This window comes from Ascaphus truei, chromosome 2 (assembly GCF_040206685.1).
Source record: "Ascaphus truei isolate aAscTru1 chromosome 2, aAscTru1.hap1, whole genome shotgun sequence".
NCBI classification, from domain to species: Eukaryota; Metazoa; Chordata; class Amphibia; order Anura; family Ascaphidae; genus Ascaphus; species Ascaphus truei.
In genome coordinates this window covers 67352626-67371881 of record NC_134484.1, presented here as the reverse complement: position 1 = coordinate 67371881, position 19256 = coordinate 67352626, and the positions used below count along the sequence as shown (strand labels likewise).

General features: G+C 42.6%; 1 protein-coding gene across 2 annotated transcripts; it reads right to left on the bottom strand.

Annotated features, from left to right (window-relative positions):
* Positions 1 to 219: 219 nt before the first annotated feature.
* LOC142480167 (2-iminobutanoate/2-iminopropanoate deaminase-like) lies at positions 220 to 19211 on the bottom strand. Of its 2 annotated transcripts, none has more exons than XM_075582656.1 (6): positions 18942 to 19211; positions 10250 to 10355; positions 9347 to 9401; positions 5231 to 5299; positions 3096 to 3151; positions 220 to 1542 (listed from the first exon to the last, which is right to left on the bottom strand). In XM_075582656.1, the coding sequence occupies exons 1-6, from the start codon at positions 19004 to 19006 to the stop codon at positions 1477 to 1479; spliced, it is 417 nt and encodes a 138-aa protein (XP_075438771.1). In that variant the 5' UTR covers positions 19007 to 19211; the 3' UTR covers positions 220 to 1476. The 2 variants fall into 2 exon arrangements, with proteins under 2 accessions (XP_075438771.1, XP_075438772.1); XM_075582657.1 differs by lacking the exon at positions 18942 to 19211 and adding an exon at positions 16800 to 17516.
* Positions 19212 to 19256: the final 45 nt, after the last annotated feature.

Below are 19256 nucleotides of genomic sequence, written 5' to 3'. Positions count from 1 at the left end.
GCAAGGATAAGCAAAAAGAAAACAACGTTTTAGTCCCTAGGAGTGGGGACTTCATCAGGGTTGCTATACTTGCTTATACATTCCATACTATCTACTACTGGTGGGCCTTCTGCTTTCAACTCCCCCCACCCTCCTCCCCCCTCCCTCCCCTCCCCCCCCCCACACCAAAAACTAGGATTCATACCATGTGAATTAATCAAAAACACAAAGCTAAATGAATTCAAGCATCAAAAACCATTTATTTTATGCAAGAGCACATTCACTGGTGAGGTACTGCACATACCATTAATGCAGAGGGCATTATAAAAAGGTCATACTGGAACCATCAAACCTCTTGGAATCATATTTTATAATCTTTTATTTATTGCTTTATTTATTTTTTAAATAGTGCGTGTTTTATAGGTTATGGCACAATTGGCCGTGTGTTGTAAGAAGGCAGCTTGGAGCCCCTCAGCGACGGGGCTCATGACCGCTGGGGCCAGGCTCCCTCCTCTTCCCACCTAACCCCCACCCCTTGCGGGGTCCCCTCACCTGTAGCGCTAGGAAGCGCATTGCCTCCCTGTCCCGGCCGGCCGGATACTGCTTCCCCTCCCTTCTGCACGCGCGCCCCTCCCCCTTTTCTTCCCACCATGCCTCGGGGGGGGGGGGGGTTGGGCCTTAGGGGATTTAAACTGGGGAGGGAGCGGGAAGGCAGTAAGGCGCAGGAAGGAACTCCCACCCGGCCCTTTGTGTGATAAACGTGACAGAATTTAATTATATTGTGTATGCTGTATTTTTTTTTTTCCCTTTCAGAATGTGGATAAAAGACTTTGATGTTGACATACCTGAGGTGGACATTCTAAAGGCAGGTGTTGCCTTAGTCGCGGCGGCTGTTGGGCTGGGGGAGGTGAGTGCACCTTGCCAGCGGGGACTCTATGGTGCAGATAACCCCTAAAGCCTTCGGGTGGGGAGCGAGTGGGCAGGGCTCATTTGTGCGTGATTCCCTGAGCCCAGTATCGCTTAACAGCCGGGCCACGGCCGCCCGGCTTGGTGGGTGTGCGGGCCGTGGTGGTGTGCCATCGGCCGCCCGGCTTGGTGGGTGTGCGGGCCGTGGTGGTGTGCCATCGGGCGCCCGGCTTGGTGGGTGTGCAGGCCGTGGTGGTGTGCCATCGGGCGCCCGGCTTGGTGGGCGTGCGGGCCGTGGTGGTGTGCCATCGGACGCCCGGCTTGGTGGGTGTGCGGGCCGTGGTGGTGTGCCATCGGCACCCGGCTTGGTGGGCGTGCGGGCCGTGGTTGGGGTGCCAATGGCCTTTACCCGAGGGGAGAGCACGCTGGCAGGGGTAGCACTCACCAAGGTGTAGTATTATTTGTGTAAATAAAGCCGCGGCTCTTGAACCTCCAGACCTTTGTCGTGCGTTTATTTATATGTTGGGGGGGGGGAGGTGGGGGGGAGTGATCAGAGGGGGAGCTTCCTCGCAGGCTCCGAGGTCATGCTTCTTATAGGGATGCCATTTCGGTAATTGGTCCAAGAACAGCTACAGCTTCAATCTCCACTCTTCCTCCCTATTTGGAAATATGCAAACATTAAAAGTAAAAACAGCAGAAAATTGAGCTATCATACAGTAGCTAGAAAAAGTTTAATACATCAAAGGAATTTACACCCAAACACCTGATCGGCGGCACTGCCGACCCATGCAAGTGAACAGTTGGCCAATGATACATGTAAAAGAATGCTCTACATCAACATGTTGTCCACCACTGGTATCATTGGCAGCTAACTCTTGTGAAATATTACTGTATGTTTATAACATAAATGTGATTAACTTGATAATATTGACGTTAAAAATAAATGGATTAGCAAAGAGGCTCATTTCCAGTACATTGCTATTTGCATTTTTTTTAAACCTTTCTATAGGACTCGTGCATGAATATGTATTGAAGTGGAATTTGAGCACAACTCTGTACATCTGCTCAAAAAGAGGCGTATTCATTACTCATCTTCATATTATTTAAAATCAATACTACAAAAAGTGTGGCATGGCGGCAATGGAAGGCGATCACTGTCAAACTTGGAATATGGAAGGTTGTCCTGTTGACTGGTAACATAACTCAAAGTTACCAGGTGGTACTCAATTTTTAAACATGTTTCATTGATGTAGCCTTTATTAAAAAAAATTAAAAATCCAAAAAAAACAACAAACACTACTTGCCACCATTTATTTTTAATGCTGTAGATCCATAGTAATTCCACGATATAATATGACATTCCATGAGGCTTAACATTAGGCCTCTGGGGACTGGAAAAAAAAAGGTCTGTTTCCAGTAGAAATGTCACCAATTTATTGGTTTATATATTACCATGAAAGATATATTAGCCAGGAGTTATTAAAGCACGATTCCATGCCTGAATCGTCCGCAATCCCGTTTGGATGACTCCCGGTCATGGAGACAAACCCATGAAAAAAAAGGAACTACAATTTCATCTGTTTTTTCAGCCATTTCTATTTCAAACCAATTACAAGCAGCAATCCCTGGAAGATGTGGGGTTTTTTTTTAATTGATTTTTTATGCATAATTTGAATTGGGGTTGTTTTTAAGAGCAGGAGCGCACTTCTTTAGACTTCAGGGGACCTCACCGGTTTCCTAGATAATTACCAGTGAATGTACCAGGTATAAAAGTTACTACCTGGGGAAACAATATGGCCACCAAATCTTGTGGGACCAGTGGGCCAATAGGACGTCACAAAGTTTGTAGCTTCCTTTTGGAAAATGCTAGCGGCGATATTAACTTTAACATGGAGGTGCAATGGCATTAAAAAAGGTAATTATTTGGGGAACCAGGAGGTCCCCAGGGCTGAAAGTAGAGTGCTTAAGCAACGCATGACCCATCGGTTCAAATAATATAAAAAACAAAGTTTAATTTTGCCGGGTTTGCTACTTTCAAATTGAAACATGCCTGGCTAGTGCTGATTAAATCACCATTACAATGAGAAGATAGTCATTTATAACACCCAAAAAGTACAATATGTGACAAAACATTTTGTTAAGAAACAAACCAAGAAGGCAACAAATTATAACTTCGTCATTATTAAAATATTAAGAGAATTACTACTTACTTTTGGCAAAGCAGCAACCTGATATGCAGCTCTTGCTGGGAAACTATTCTGGAAAACTGAAAACAAGATCATTCAAGAACACGTTTCAGTCCATTACAACATGCTACATACTGGTATCTCCCTGTGCCTCAAGATTAGACTGTTAGTTGTTCTGGGCCTGCAAATTCAATGTGACGCCTGTAATACATAAAGCCTCTAATACATTCAACATAGAAGAAGATAACGCATCCTATCACCAACATCAAACCAAGATGTCCTCCGGAGCTGTACCACAACTCCCAACATTCACCACTCCCAAATACCCAGAGATTTCATTCTTTTTAAACTCTTGCCAGTACATGTAAGGACAAACAAAGATGGCCACAGGTTCACCCAGTAGGAAGCTGCAAAGTCATCTCACGATTATGTCTCCGCTTTCTTTTGGCCGCCAGAGTGAGGCTGACCCCAGTGGCCACATTGTTTCTCCCGGACTAGAAATCTTTAAAAAAAAAAAAAAAAAAACAGTCCTGGTGGCTATGCTTTTTTTTTTTTAAATGGGATTGAAGCAGGGAGTCTTCAGAGCTGAAATGCATTGAGTTCAGGTCCGTGGGATCCCCTGCTTCCAGAGATACGTACCTCCGTATGGGGTGCCGGTATCGCTCTCTGGACACACGGGCCAGTAGGGGACAGTAAGGGATGATGTCACGTCTTCCTATTGACCTGTGTGATACGGGACTTTTAAACCACCATATTGTGAACCTAGACAGGGCACCCAATACAGAGGGAAGTATCTCAGGAAGCAGGGGGTCCCTGGAGCTGAAACCAACGCCGTTCAGCTCCGGAAACCCCTGCTTCAAACCCATTTGAAGAAATACATAAATAAAAAAGGCATAGCCGGCAGGACTGCTCCTTTTGAGAGTATTTCACAATGAAATCTCTCACGAACTTCGGGGTCCCTGTAGTGTTGAGTGCTGGGGTTTAGCCACGGAGACCCCTTGATTCAGAAGGTAAAACATTTTCATATTTTAAAAAAATGCATTCTTAGTACTGACATTAAACAATTATGATTGTATCCTTAGCTGTCCGTATTTTCAATACAAACCAATTTTTAACTCGGTTTTTGCCGATTTACACCAGATCTTTCGAAAAATAAAAAGCTTAATGTGATTGTTGAGTATCTTGCATCTCTAAGTAAAAGCATTTCCTGTAGTAATTGGAAAAGTGAGAGCCAAGCACCCCAAACAAATGTAAGGTCAAATTAATGCAAAAAGATTATTTAATGACTAAAGAGTCATGGTATCCAACGTTTCGGTGCAGTGCACCGTCATCAAGGATAATGGAGATGCACTGCACCGAAACGTTGGATACCATGACTCTTTAGTCATTAAATGATCTTTTTGCATTAATTTCATCTTCCATTTGTTTGGGGTGCTTGGCTCTCGCTTTTGCTATGCTGTTCCCTGACAAGGATTTTTGCCTTTAGCACACTTTGTTTTACTCCTTGTTTCATCGAGTCCCCTATATTAGGGGCACCCAAAACAGCTTTGCCTGTAGTAATTGTCTCATGTATGTCACAAGGAGATGCCGTTCGCCTATTTAGTCGCTATTGGTTCTGCTTGAGTTTGGCTCACCTGAAGGTAAAATGTGTATACATTGCATTTTTATTTTTCCCAATGTCTTTATTTTCTATACATTAAAACAGAAAACAAATAACAAGATTTTTTTTTCTTTTTTAGTAATGAAAAATGAAATGCATATGCATAAGGATATGTATCCTTAACAAGTATAATTGTTTGCAGAACATAATACTCAATGTTTCAAAGAGCCACAGAACACACATAGTGTTTAAATATTAAAATGGTTGATTTGTTTTAACCGCAAACCATAAAGAAATGCTTTACAAACAAGTTGTTTTGAGAGTGGAGATTCCCGTTATGAGAATACCACACAAGAGTCACATGAAGAAGATTTTGGAGCAATTCAAGCCGCCCCTTGAAAGTCTTTTTAGTCTTACCCAAGATATTTGTAAAACATGGTGTAGTTTAGAAGAAGTTTACTAATTTGTGAAAAACTAAACTGTTACAGCGCAGCTTCTTGCAAAAGAATTTAAACAATGTTGAAATATATAGTCTTCACATTCAATTAGAAGTACTTACACTGCTTGTAAACTTCGTTCATATCATTGAAGTCGTTAATGTCCGCAAGTAAGACCGTTGTTTTCACAACTAAAATACAGGCAGATGTAAATTAGAAAGACACATTGCTTTTACATTGTTAATTAATATGTAACCCTTTCAGTGCTAAGGGTTTGTAAGTTCCAACGCTGAAGGCATTTGAGAATTTGACGCCAACAGAGTTCAAGCCCCAGTAATGATAATATTCTTGTAAACAGCCCAGGAAATGTTTTGAGGGGCAGATTTCACATGTTGTATAACTGGTTTATTGTTTTCTGGTCACATTTTTCACCAAAATGTTAAAAATCATGCATATTTTTATATGATACAATAAAGTAAAATAAATTGCACACTTATTTCAAACTTTTTACAAGAAATGTTGCAATTCCCAGTCCACATTGAGTCCTTCGGGGGCCCTTGTATTAAACGGAAACATCCAATACATTTCTCGTTTATTTAAAACTTTAAATCTGTCACCTCGTTTTAACATTTCTATATGCTCACATTTCTTGTAAAAAGTTTGAAATAAGTGTGCAATTTCTTGATTTAAACATGCCTATATACTGAGAGGTTAATTTTTCATGTATTGATGTGTGGCCATCTAACCAAATAGAAAATTGTTTATTCTGTCACATGACACCTTTGGCTAGGAAAGCTTCTTCCTTATTAATAACCCTTATTGTAAAATTCTGATCAATAACTTCCATATTATAGTAAGTCACATTTCTGATTTACATTGAATCCAGGGTTGATTTGCATAATCATCTTGTTCTTCTTGCAATTATACTCTCCATGCAACTATGTTCTGTCAAGATACAATGTTCTTTTGAAAATTATTGCAAACAAATAAGAATTATTTAGCATGATTTTGGCAATATAAAAGTGTGGTCAATACCACATAACAACAGGTTTTTAACTGTATATATCTTTTTGTGTATTGTGAGGGTAATGTACAGCTATTTGTGTGTTTTTTATAAATTGTTCCACTATAGTGTTGATAGTGGTTTTAATCTCTTACATGTTATTATGTGGGTCATTGTCTCTTTAAGTATTGCAATGTAAATCATTGCAAGATAAACTAATGAAATATGTATTATAGCGGTGACCCAGTATGTTCTATGTTTTCACTGATATACCCACCATTCCCTTTCCTCCGAGTAAAAGATTTTTAGTAGCTGTTTGTTTACATTCAGGACTCCCCGTCCGAACAGGCATGTGATTGGCTGGACAGGCTGTCGCGTCATAGATGGGAGGTTACATTACCTCCCTGGTAATTACACAGTGAAGTTCAGCTGGCTGTGTTTCAGGCTTACGTGCCTCACGCCAGCTAGAGGAGTGTGACGCCTCCCAAGCTTCCGATTGGCCCTAGCAACGTAGCGTCATAGGATAGAACAGGGAATTGTGGGTATTTAAGTATGCGATCATTTTGTGATATTTTCTCTTTGATAAAGCGTGGGCTACCACGTGAAACGCGTTAGAGTGTCCTTTTGGCTGTTTTTATTATGCCCCAAATACATGTTTGCACCTAGTTCTTTGCAGTTTGCAGTTCCAATTCATCTACAGCAACAGCAGATGCACCGCCGTTTTTCCTGTACCTTCTCCAATTGCTTTTCGGTAGGAGCACGCCTGACAGGTTATGGTTAGCATCACAAGTGGGAATTACCCCTCCCCTTTCCTTTTGTTTACAAATTTAGGAGCAAGATGGTCAAAAATGACTCGTTACATCCGTCATAAAATTGCCCGAATCTATTGATATGACTCATGTGTGTAAGTATTAGAGAAATTAAGTTCCGAGTGTGTTTATATATTGAGGCAGGAAATTAAACGTCTTTTTAGGAGTTATTTTTTCTTCTGGTCGTAAAACAGTCAACCTAGCAGCTGATTTACGACCGGGGTGAGCTTATGTGATTTTCAATGGGAGAAGAATGGTACAGTATGTAGGGCTTGCCCTGGAGTTATGAAATCAGAATTCAAAAGACGTGCTTTTGGGATCGCTGTTTAGCCCTAAACTTAATAAAAACTGTTCCCATTCTGATATCTCTGTCTCTCCCTCCCCTTTGATGACCATCACCTATCATTCACCACCACTCATTCCTTTCACTCCCTCCTACCTGTTCTCTTCACTACTCTCAAGACTTTCGCTCCATTGACTTCTACCCTGTATGTTAATCTCTCTCTCACTCAATATCTCCAAATCTCTCTCTCCAAATCTCTCTCGATCTATATGCCTCTTCTCAACGCCGTCACACCTGTCCCCTCTAACCCACGGCCTTTGTTAAATTCATATACACGCTTCCTTCACACTTGCTCCTCTGAGGAAATCTCAAACTCGGGAGAGGAGAAATTTATAGTGCAGAATATCAGCCTGTTTTAGCTCTGCTCTCATGAAGGCCAAAAAACGACTTTTTCCTCACTCAACACTCTCAAATCCAATCCATACCGTCTTTTCTCTGTATTCGATTCCCTCCACAAACTTCCCCTGAAGCCTTTGCCAACTACTTTAAAAAGGCAAGGTGGATGCTATCCATTCCTTCTGTCCCTGCCACCTCCTCTCTGCTTCTATCTAAACCTCCTTATTCCACTTTTGAGTCGTTTTCTCCTATTACAGAGTTGGAAGCTTCTAAGCTGATTTTCCCTTTTTGAGGGCTATATTAAAAATGAGGTTATCATGGGATGACATCTATTCTGAAGAATAACATTTAGATATTTATAGTTGTTGCAAATAGACACGTGCAATAAGGTCAACCCCTTAACGTTTAGGAGATGGCAAGGGACAGATATCCATGTGTCGCTCAAACATTAGGAGCAAGTCGGTCAAAATGAGTATTGTTACTTCCAGAAAACTTGCCTGAACCTATTGATATGACTCGTGTCTAAAGTGTTGGAGAAATAAAGTTATGAGACCTTTTATATATTGAGTCAGACTTTAAACGTCAAGAAAAGCTATTTTTTTCTACTTCTTTCATGTCGTAAATATTAACCAAGTAGCTGATTTAAGACAGGAGTGGACTTACTGTATGTTGTTCTCAATGAAGGGAAGTTAGCATATAAAGCCCTATTTTTCAATTATGAGTTAGAATTCAACAGGTGTGTGTTTTGGGATCAGAACATGTGAATTATTTTCTACTCCAGGAAAGGACCTATGACTGACATACATACATACTAAACTTTAATAAGTGATGGTTTGGGCTCTGAATTAACCGTTTGCACGCTTTGTATAGAGTAAAGTACATTTTCCGACACATTTTGATACAACAAATGTGTTTGTTAAGTGCATAGTTCTTTTTTCAATAATAAAACAGGGACCGTAGAACCTGGGAAATAGATACATAATTTGCACATTTCTTGGGTGGTGGCAGCAGGTATTATTGCAACAAAGTAAAGGGTAAATATTAACTCATTGAAAGTACCTTGCACAGGAGAAAGGTGAGTTGGCTAGAGTAGCCGTGTGTATTAACCCTGGTTGTATACTGTATATAAAAGTCACATGCTCACAAGTGTGCTGTCTGTGACAACTGGTATATTGGGACAGAGTGAGGGGAGATGGTACGCATTTGAGGGACCTTTACGGAAGTTGGAAATTGGGTCAGCTAGTTAGCTGTGTATTAACCCTTGTCCCATATGCAGGTCACGTGCTCGTAGGTGTGCCACACGTGACACTCGCCTCTTAAATTAAAACATCCCAATAGCCTGGTTTCATGGCTAATGTCTCACCTACAGTCACTCCTACCAACCATTGTGGCCAAGCACTGCCATCAACTGCACTTATTCCCTCACCTGCTGTAAATCTCCCAACATATCAAGTAGATTGTAAGCTCTCTGTGGCATGGTTTTCTCTTTCCGATTGTCTGATCTTGTTTGTTGCACTTATTGTCTTGTATTATTGTAGTCTCTCTCTTGTAAAGTGCAGAATAGAGCCGTGGGTGCTATATAACTACATACTGTATGTAACAAGCGGGAACAAACTCCAGCAAATATGCTAAGGACGATGAGACTCTTATTGGTCTACATGACTGTTCTAATGAACTCATGTCAGTCACCTGGCACTTACTAGATATTTAGCAGCTTTGGTTAAGTAAAAACGTGCACTAAACTTACCATTACTATAACTACATCCTGCTACTTTCAGGATTTCACCCATGTTCACTAAAGCCTGGAAAAAAAAAAAAAAGTTTCGTTTTACTGCAGCTAATATTTTACTGTTTATGTAGGAAGCACAATTAAGCTCTCACAGACCTGTAATAAAAATGAAATGTCCTCAATGTGTCCGTTGATACTATAGGAACTAGTTTATACTCTTTGAAGCATAAAGCCGTCATTAGGAGAACAAACTTCAGAAGTTTACAAATTATTATGTTTAAAATATGCTTAGACCTCCTGGTCCTACTCTGTAGGAGCTATACAAAATTAATTCTAAAATAACATGGTTGTGACACCCGTACTTTCTCCTCCTGGGTTAGAAGGTAGACATATTGGGCCTCTGATGTCATTTATCAAATTGGCAGTATCAGTCTGCAGCTCACTAATCCCTCTGCGTATGACTTCTGGAACCATACAACCTTCTCCTTAACGCTCCAATGTAAACCACCATTGGAAAAAGAAGATGGAAGAGGACAGGTCTGTGATGTGCCTGAGGAAGCAAAACCTCATGGATCACTTAATGAACGATTCGCAACTAGTTCCCTTGTCTGAGGCCAATTTAAGTTTCCCCAAGAAGCTGCATGTAGGATGTGAATATCTCCTAGATTTAGGAGCTTTTTGGTGGGAAGACAAAGGAGTCCTGCACTCAGGCTCCATGACACAAACATGCTTAAGCAGTGCTAATGTTTTGCTCTAAGTCACAATTCTCATGTTTGTCACCTCTTTTTTTCTTTGTTGATTTTTATCTTTTTTTTCTTATTATTATTAGTTGTTTGTTCAATGGTTTCCACATGAAAAAAATATTTAATGAAAGAAGTCAGTATTGTTTTATGCAGCGTGAATAAGGTTTTATTTATTTACCTGCGTCGCCTCATTCTTAATCCCACCAGCCACAAGCTGTCCGCTTACTGGATCCATTCCCAGTTGCCCAGACACATACATGGTTTTATCTACCACCACAGCTTGGCTAAAAAAAACAGAAAGCACATAGCAGCAAATAAAAAAAAACAATCCACCCAATGTGTACCCGTAACCGCTGTGTGACATAATAGGTGAACAAAGCAGGTTTGGTGACCTGTGGAAGGAATGGAAACATACTCCCGGGTACAGCATGTTATCTTTCCTGTACTTTGTATGGTGAGGATTAGGGACAGGGTTAAAAAACACACAGTATAAGAAATGTGTTCCTTTATCAGTATTTTCCGTCACAGCAACATTGTACTGTCACGTCTCAACATCTGGGACCTAACATGGGCCCTGCATAACGCGCAGCAATTGTCAAAGACAACGAGATGATGATTGCTTTCAGCAAAGATTTAACCTTTTAAGAAACGGAAAGCGTTTTACAAATATTCTTGACTCCATGGAACCTCAGCATACCTAAATACAAAAACAAAATATGTACTGTATGTATACTCCATAATTTGCATATCTTTACAATATTATAGTTTGAACGTTCATTTGAAATGATTTCTAATTTTGTTTAAAAATCCAATAAAAAAAAAGTGCTGCAAGTATATAACTACATTTTTTGGAACATTTGTGACGTTCTATTTAATCCCCTGGATGATAGGAGGTTGAAAACTAGTGACTCTGGGAAACCTTTTCTCAGATATTAGTAATGCTTTGGAATACTCTAGGAAGATGTTGTCTCTGGGGCTGAGATTTCTTTTCCGATCATGTTATAAAATCACTGTACTTCGATGTCTATTTTGGTAAGTGCTGTGCAGCTTGCTGGCATTTGATATATATTTTTATTTATTTATATACATACAGTACCTAGGTAAATCACAAGAATACTTAACCAAACATGGTATACAAACTTTCTTGGTTGTTTTTATTAATGATATAGATATATTACTATTTCTTATACCGCGCTGACATTGTATATTTATTTAACAAATATTTTACCAGGAAGTAATACACTGAGAATTACCTCTTGTTTTCAAGTATTTCCTGGGCAGAGTTATAATGACAAATACATGGTTAAAAATACATAGTTACATTAAGTGAAAAGGGTTATCTTATACTATATAATTGAAAGCACTGTATGCCTGTCTGGATGTCCGGTGTCCCTAGGGGAAATCTCATTGGTCCCTTGGCCCGCCCCCGCACACCTCTCATTGGCCTGAGGCGGAGTGACGGGTCAAAGGACACACAGGGACACACACACACACACACACACAATCCCCTCCCGGTGCCCCTCACTCTCCCCCGTCAGCTGGACCGCACCTCAACTTCCAAACCCCCCCCAACTTTCCCTCTCCCTGTGCCCGAACTTACCCGGAGTCCCGTTGTCCGGTTGGGCCTGCGCGCTTGATGCCGGCACGGGGGGGGGGGGAGAGGGGGTTCGATCACCGTGCGCTTATGATGCCTGGGAGCCGTTGGTGCGGCCGCTTGATCCCCTCCCGCTCGACGGATGGGGGGCGCGCGTTGCCCGCGCAGTCCCGCCTCCATCACAGCAGATGGTCGGTGTGCTCGGCCGGGAGCGCGTGTCTCCCGCGTGTCTCCCGTGCGGCGGTGCTGCCTTCTCCCCCAGTCGTCCGGCTACTGTTGGCTGCCGGTTGGGGTGGGGGCTCCGGCCGTAATCGGGGGCCGGGTGCGCAGGTTCCCCACGCGGTCTAGCCTCCAGCACAGCAGGAGGGCTGTGGTGGTGTGTTTGGGGTGGGTAACGCCGGGGGAGAGTAAGCTCGCGCTGGGGCGGCCGCGTGTCTCCTGCGCGCCGCCATTTCTTGCCCCTGCACACATTTGGGAGCCATGAAGTGCCCAGCCTGCCACTCTTGCCCCCCCGCCAACTTCCCCAACCCACCTCCTGCCCCAGCCAGATGCCACGGGGATATCAGTGCCAGGAGGGGAACCGTCTGCCGCCACGAACCACCACCCGGTCAAGGTAAGTCACCCACCCACGCACCCGACTGACGCGCGCGCGCACACCCACCGACTGACGCACACACCCCCACTGACGCACACACCCACCCACTGACGCACACACACACCCACTGACGCGCGCGCACACCCACCGACTGATGCGCGCGCACACCCACCCACTGACGCACGCGCACACCCACCCACTGACCCACGCGCACACCCACCCACTGACCCACGCGCACACCCACCCACTGACGCGCGCTCACACCCACCCACTGACGCGCGCGCACACCCACTGACGCGTGCGCACACCCACCGACTGACGCGCGCGCACACCCACCGACTGACGCGCGCACATTACATCCCGGGCAACGCCGGGTCTCTCAGCTAGTACATTATATACAAGACATAGCATGTACAGTTAGAGATAATATATATTATAGGCGTATGTAACAGTTACAGACCAGATTAATGTGAGACAGCTTTAGTTTTGAAAGAACTTAGACTGGTGGCGGCAGTGAGAGTCTCCGGTAGACTGTTCTAGTTGTGGGGTGCACGGTAAGAGTGGATTATATATAGTGCTGTACATAGACTATTGCAGGCACAATGAGTCCCGGCTCATAGAGCTTACACTCTAATTTGTGTGCCTGAGGCACAGGGAGATAAAGTGACTTTTCCAAGGTCACAAGAAAAACTGACCCTAAGGCCCGTTCCATAGTGCCTGCGCTTGCTGCGTCGTGTGCGCGGCAGTTTTAGTTGGGTCAGCCTTTCTATAATGGCGCCGCGCGCGCACACATGGCAGGGAGAGTGGAACCGGCCGACAGGGGGGGAAGATGAGAAAAATAATGATTTTTGCGCCGCTACTGCCGCTGAAATGAAAGTAAGTGTGTGTGTGTGTACAATGTTATTAAAAAAAGTATTAAAGGATTTATTTATTTGAAAACACACACACACAAAACATGTGCGGCACGTGCACGCGCCTTTGCATAGGCAAGCGCGTGCGCACGGCCGCACACAGTATATAACAGCCCTAAGATTTGAACAAAGTTCACATGCTTCAAAGTCATTGACATTACACCCAATCTACTTCTTCAGGTTGCTTGTCATAAAAATGCCTTGTTTTGGCAATATATGTTGTGTGTATGTCGACTTCAAATGTTTCTGATACACGTTAAACAAAGCTAAAAAGTATACGTGTGATCAATGCCTCATGTGCTTCTCTACCCCCAACCGCCGCTAATCTGTTTGCATTTGTATTGTCAGGATATGTGTTGGAACGACTAATCTAACAGGTATACCAAGATACAATACACTTGTTAGTGACACAATAGAACAGCTGAGAGCAATGTGACATTCTAGGATGTAACCAGCAAGGGGGCAAGAATTGCATGGCTTCTTTGATTGGACAACTTAGGACAACCCCCCCTGCATTTTTGTAACTTATTTAGAGACTGGAAGTTCAAAGGACAAAGGTCTTTGAGAAACATACTGTAGTTAGTAATTGTAATGCCATCAGCAAGTGCTTCCCAAAAAAATGGAATTTCAAGTGGCTTGTCTTTTTCACATACACAGACTTCGTGCAGATAAGCAGTAGCAGGAGTCAAATACAATGCGGTCTAATAATTCACAGAAATGGTTTCATTCTACACATTCAACTTGACATTTGAAAGCTGGTCCTTTTTAGACATAGGAAAAACAGGATAAAAATCCAAATAGTAGTGCTTCAGCAAGGTGGATACATAAAAAGGCAAACAGTATCAAATATAGCCAGTTGGAGGAGAGGTGAAATAAAGCTGTCTGTGGTATTGGATCCAGTGCACTTGATAGCAGTAAGAGTAAAATAACATGTAATGTCCATGTGGGTTGAAGACAAATATAGATATAAGTATCAAACAATCCTGATATTGCTTCACCGGACTTCGTTGATCTTACCTGCAGCACTGTTCCTGGTCAACAACTCCCCTTGGTAGACAAGGGAAGAAACAATACTCACTTGCACAGCCACTTCTCCATTGGTGCGTGCATTGCGCAGTGTTGTATAGGCAAAGTAGAGAATCCAAAGATTGCAGCGGTGCACAGCAGAAGGAGGGGACCAGTACCAAAAATATGAGTTAAAAACGAATATTTATTGAAACATGGTGTAGAGGGGGAAAGGCAAACACACTCTGACGCGTTTCAGGCTAAAGCGCCCTTAGTCAAAGAGTACAATCGCGTCTCACATGCTCGCAGTTATAAAGGGGATTCCCCGTCCACAAAACTCACTGATGTCGCGCGATTTTGGCGCGAAAATCAAAGTTCAATGCTATTGGTGAATCCAGCTCCCAATCAGAGGCTTCCCATTTGACTGCGAGGACGGACAAAAATGTAAACAAACAGATAATGTTAAAACTAAACAAACAATTAACACATATATTTATAAATTCGCGAATTGGTTCCTATTATGGATGATGATTGAAGGAGACATAGTGTGAAATAAGATATCTCCATAGTGGTAATACATAAATCATAGTAAACATCGGGTAAATTCATGATATATGCTTATAGTCTAGTACCCATGTGTTTAGTGAGCAAACGCAGGTATGACAAAACAAGAAAAACATGACATGGTATATGACAAATAAATAAATGCATAATGAGGGCATATGGGATATTGGTCAAATTAATTAAATAAATAAATAACAATAATTTTCATATGTCCATAATATGAAGGTATAAATTTGGCAACGGATAAACATTAGCCTGTCCACTTAATAATCATAGATAGATCATATATTAAATATGTTGGTGAAAGAAATCAAAATAATTGAAAAAGGATAAACAAGGGAGGGGGGTGGTGAGGGAAGAAGGAAGGGGGGAGGGGGAAGGGAGAAGGGGAGGGGGACGGGTGGGGGGAGGGGGAAAGGACAATTCTATTCTTTATATATATACCAGTAGTCATAACAACAAATTTATTAGTAAATATGAAACTAAATAAAAATAACAATAGAGGGAAAAAATATATCATGTTAACTTAGTTCAAAAAATGTTTAAGTTCCCAATCCTGGTTCATGCCCTTGGGTGCTAGTGTCCTAAGGGCATACATCCAGTGCATCTCTCTGCGGTTAAGTAAAGCTTCCCTATCTCCCCCCCTAATATTGGCATATATGTGTTCTATAGCGCTATAGGTAAAGGAGGTAAGTGTTCCAAGGGGACAGCTGGTGAAGTGGCGTGCGACTGGAAATCTATCATCGCAATTTTTTATACTTCTAATGTGTTCATTTATTCGAACTTTTAAGGGCCTAATGGTTCGGCCTATGTATCCGCTCCCACAACCACATCTCAGTAGGTATACCACAAAATTGGTATTACATGTCAAAAATGTTTCAATATGATAAATTTGGTTTGTGTGAACATTCCTAATTGACTTAAGTGGTGTGGCATATTTACATGATCTGCAATTACCACATTTGTGGAATCCTTTGGGCACTTTATTCTTATTAATCTTTGTAGAACAATAAAGGCTGGGGGATACAAAATTCCCAATAGTTTTAGCTTTTTTGAAAACTATTCTAGGGTTAGATTTTGTGTAGGTTTCGAGATCTTTATCTAGTTTTAAAATAGCCCAATGTTTTAGTAGAATAGACCTGATTTGTTCCGCCTGTTTCGAATATGTTGTTATAAAGAGTGGTAACTGGTCTGTTGCATCTTTTCGAGTATAAACTCCACCTTTATTCTTGTTGTTAATGCGGTTTCTATTCTTTAATTGAAGTTCTTTCCTATTTGTGTTTAATGCATATTCAAATGCAACCTCCAGGTCACTCTCTCTATAACCTCGATTCATGAATCTTTGTTTAAGTTCTTTTGCCTGGGTAAGGAAAGATTGTTCTGTTGAACATATTCTCCTAAGTCTCAAGTATTGTCCTTTAGGAATGCCCCGGTTCAAAGGTCTTATAGGATAGGTAAGTGGGGGTTCGGCCATGTTACCACACATTTTTTTAAGCTGATTTTTTTAACACTGATTTGCACAAAGGGCCTTAGTCTACCTCACAGGACTTGTAACACTTTGTTACTGAAAGTCCCTTAAAGTACACAGTTGTCAAAATAGTTATTGACCCAGCTGAGGCAATATGAATGCTGTTGTAGTTAGTATTCAGAAGTCCTTAGCAGCAAAACGGAGAAGAACGAAACACAACTTCCACCGTATTTTGCACAATAAACCTTTAAATGACATGCTTTGAAAAGAAATGCATTGAAGGCCCCTTGGGTAGCGAAGGGGTTAATTCACTCACCAATACACACATCGCAAACGCTGGTTAGTTCCTTTTGTAAAGATAGTGTAAGCAAATTATATGTAAAGTTTCAAAACATAATAATGATCTCACTCAGTCAATAACTATCCAGTGTCCAAAGAGCATGACATACAGTACAGTGAAGTTCCACTATACAAGTCTCTGGAACACAACATGCACATTACACAATGTAGGTATTGATGAGCGCAAGTATGTAACCTTCTCTATTTCATCTGGGATTCCAGCAAGGTAAAATTCAATTAAAAGATTCATACTTGTAAATGTCCTCTCCCACAGGTGCCTTGGACGTATAGAGAATACGTCTTAACGTCAAAGACATGATCAAGTGGAAAATGTCTGCCTGCAAATCCTGTACAGTATCTGTGTTCCAAACAGTGGCTGTAACCTTTGATACTTATCGACACAAGGAGTCACCCAGCCCTATGATTATCGATCCTACGCTGTCACTACTTCATTATGACCAGTAAAGATGACATCACAATAGGATTTGTTTATAGTAAACATGATGTGTTATATGAAATAGCAAAAAAAAAAATCCCTATGAGATGCACTCAACCTCCACTAATATAAAACATAACTTTTCATCATAGAAAAAAAAAAAATCCATGTAATATTAAAACCTCTGGAGCAACAACCTGTAACTGAGGAGGTGGGGTATGTGGGGGACGTGAGGTATAGTGCTAAATATGCAAATATATACAATGAGTGTAAAGTGCAATCTATATATAAGACTGAAATAATGTGTGTGTATTTGTGCCCCCTGTGATTGGCCGGCGGACAGCCACAGCTCATTGGCTTGCGGGGTGGGCTGACGTCACGGTCATGCCAACACAGGGTGTGACAGTCACACCACCCTCACACAGCGTGCACCTGTTGGCCTCACTGTCCATTTGGTGACTTGCAGGACCGCACAGGGACCCACAGTCAAAGCTTCTCCACTCCGCAGCCTCCCTCACTGTCTCCTCCTTCCCCCCCGCGCCGCCATCCTCCCGCTCAAACCACCACCACACACACACACACACACACCCTCTCTCCTTCGCGCTCTCCCCCTACCACCCTCTTCCTCACTCCCCATTACCAACGCGCCATCCTCCCGCACACCCCCGGGGGGAGAGTGTGCGCCCGCAGGGGGGGGGGGCGGAAACGGAGCAGTGGTGGCCGCTCTTTTCTCTCCGCTCCCCCCGCTCCAGTTGCTGGTGCGGTGTCCCCCCTTCTGCCCTGGTCCCCGTGGTTGCCTGCCCAGGGCCGGAGGTGGTAGGGGGGGGGAAGGGGCGGTAAGTGTGCGCCCGCCGGGAGGGAGAGAGCAGAGCAGTGCTTACATGTGCCGTGCTTACATGTGCACCATTTAAAACAATAGTATTGAGTATGTTCTCTCCTTAACACACATTATTGTGCAATAACGTCTGCTACATGTGTAGAAGACTTCTAGGTGATGCCGATGGAATAAACACAGCTCACTGACTAAAAAACAGTTTGAGGTTCTCAGTTTCAGAAATACCAAAATATCCAACCATTTTCCTAGTGTACTCATTAATAATTGTATAACATGCCTGGGGAGGGGGGAGAGAAAGCGTGACATATGGACAGACAATTGCGACTTATGCGCCTATAAAAATAATAATATAAATGTACAAGATAATATAATTGACTGGTCTTAAACATTGTTAAAAGGAGCACATATGGAGCAGATCATGGACTAAGTCAGGAAGAGTTCCACCTACAAAGTTAAATGCTGGGCTTAGCTGGAGGGGAAATAGCATTAGCTGTGTTGTGCAGTTAATTTTTTTTTAATCAAAGTCCAGAAAAGATTGCACTTGCCCGGAACTCCCTCCATATCCAATGGGTCCTGCAATCGTTTGATGGGGTGATGTGGTCTTCTTACATACAGGATACCCATTTAACTGCCACAGGTACACTGTATCACAAACAAGTTATGCCAAACGCACAGGTTGTCCTCGTTATCCAACGTTTCACTTTACAACGAATGGAATATCCAACGCTTTACAATGCAACCCTAAGGGCCATTTACCGACGCCGGAATGCGTTATCCAACGCTCACCGCCACTGATTAACATGGGACTCACTTTACAACTGTTTCACTATCCAACGCTACTTCCAGAACGGATTCCATTGGATAACCGAGGACCGCCTGTATCACATCTAGTGCCAAGGCTCCCGGGGGGCCATTCACTGCGTATATACAAGACATGGCGGTGCACAACGTTTCGGGGCACACAAGTATCCCTTCCTCAGGTGCAAGCCGCCTGTCGGTGTGATACAGGTAACACATATGCTGCACGTTTGTTTTGGATGACTTTATAAAAAAAAATGTGCATGCTAGAAACAGTATAACTTTACTGCATTCATTGTGCGGAGAAATATAATTCATGTGTTACCTGTATGGGCCAATTGCAGCTGGTGCCTTGGTGGTAGTAATAATTCTTCTGATGAGACCTGCCATGTTTCCTCAGCTTGGACCTGACACAAATGCGGGGACGTGCGTCTACTTAATCTTATTTTCAATGACACTCTCGTTGAGCTCAGGTTGAACACATGGGATGGGGGGGTGTAACATTCACTGCGCATGCGCCAAAGCCTTGCCTGCAAGTGGGCTAGGCTTGTTGGACTCTCCCTCGGAGCAAACGTCACCATTCCACTACACTCGAGCAAGTAACTAATACACCAATCGGATCCTTCTTACGCATTCTAAA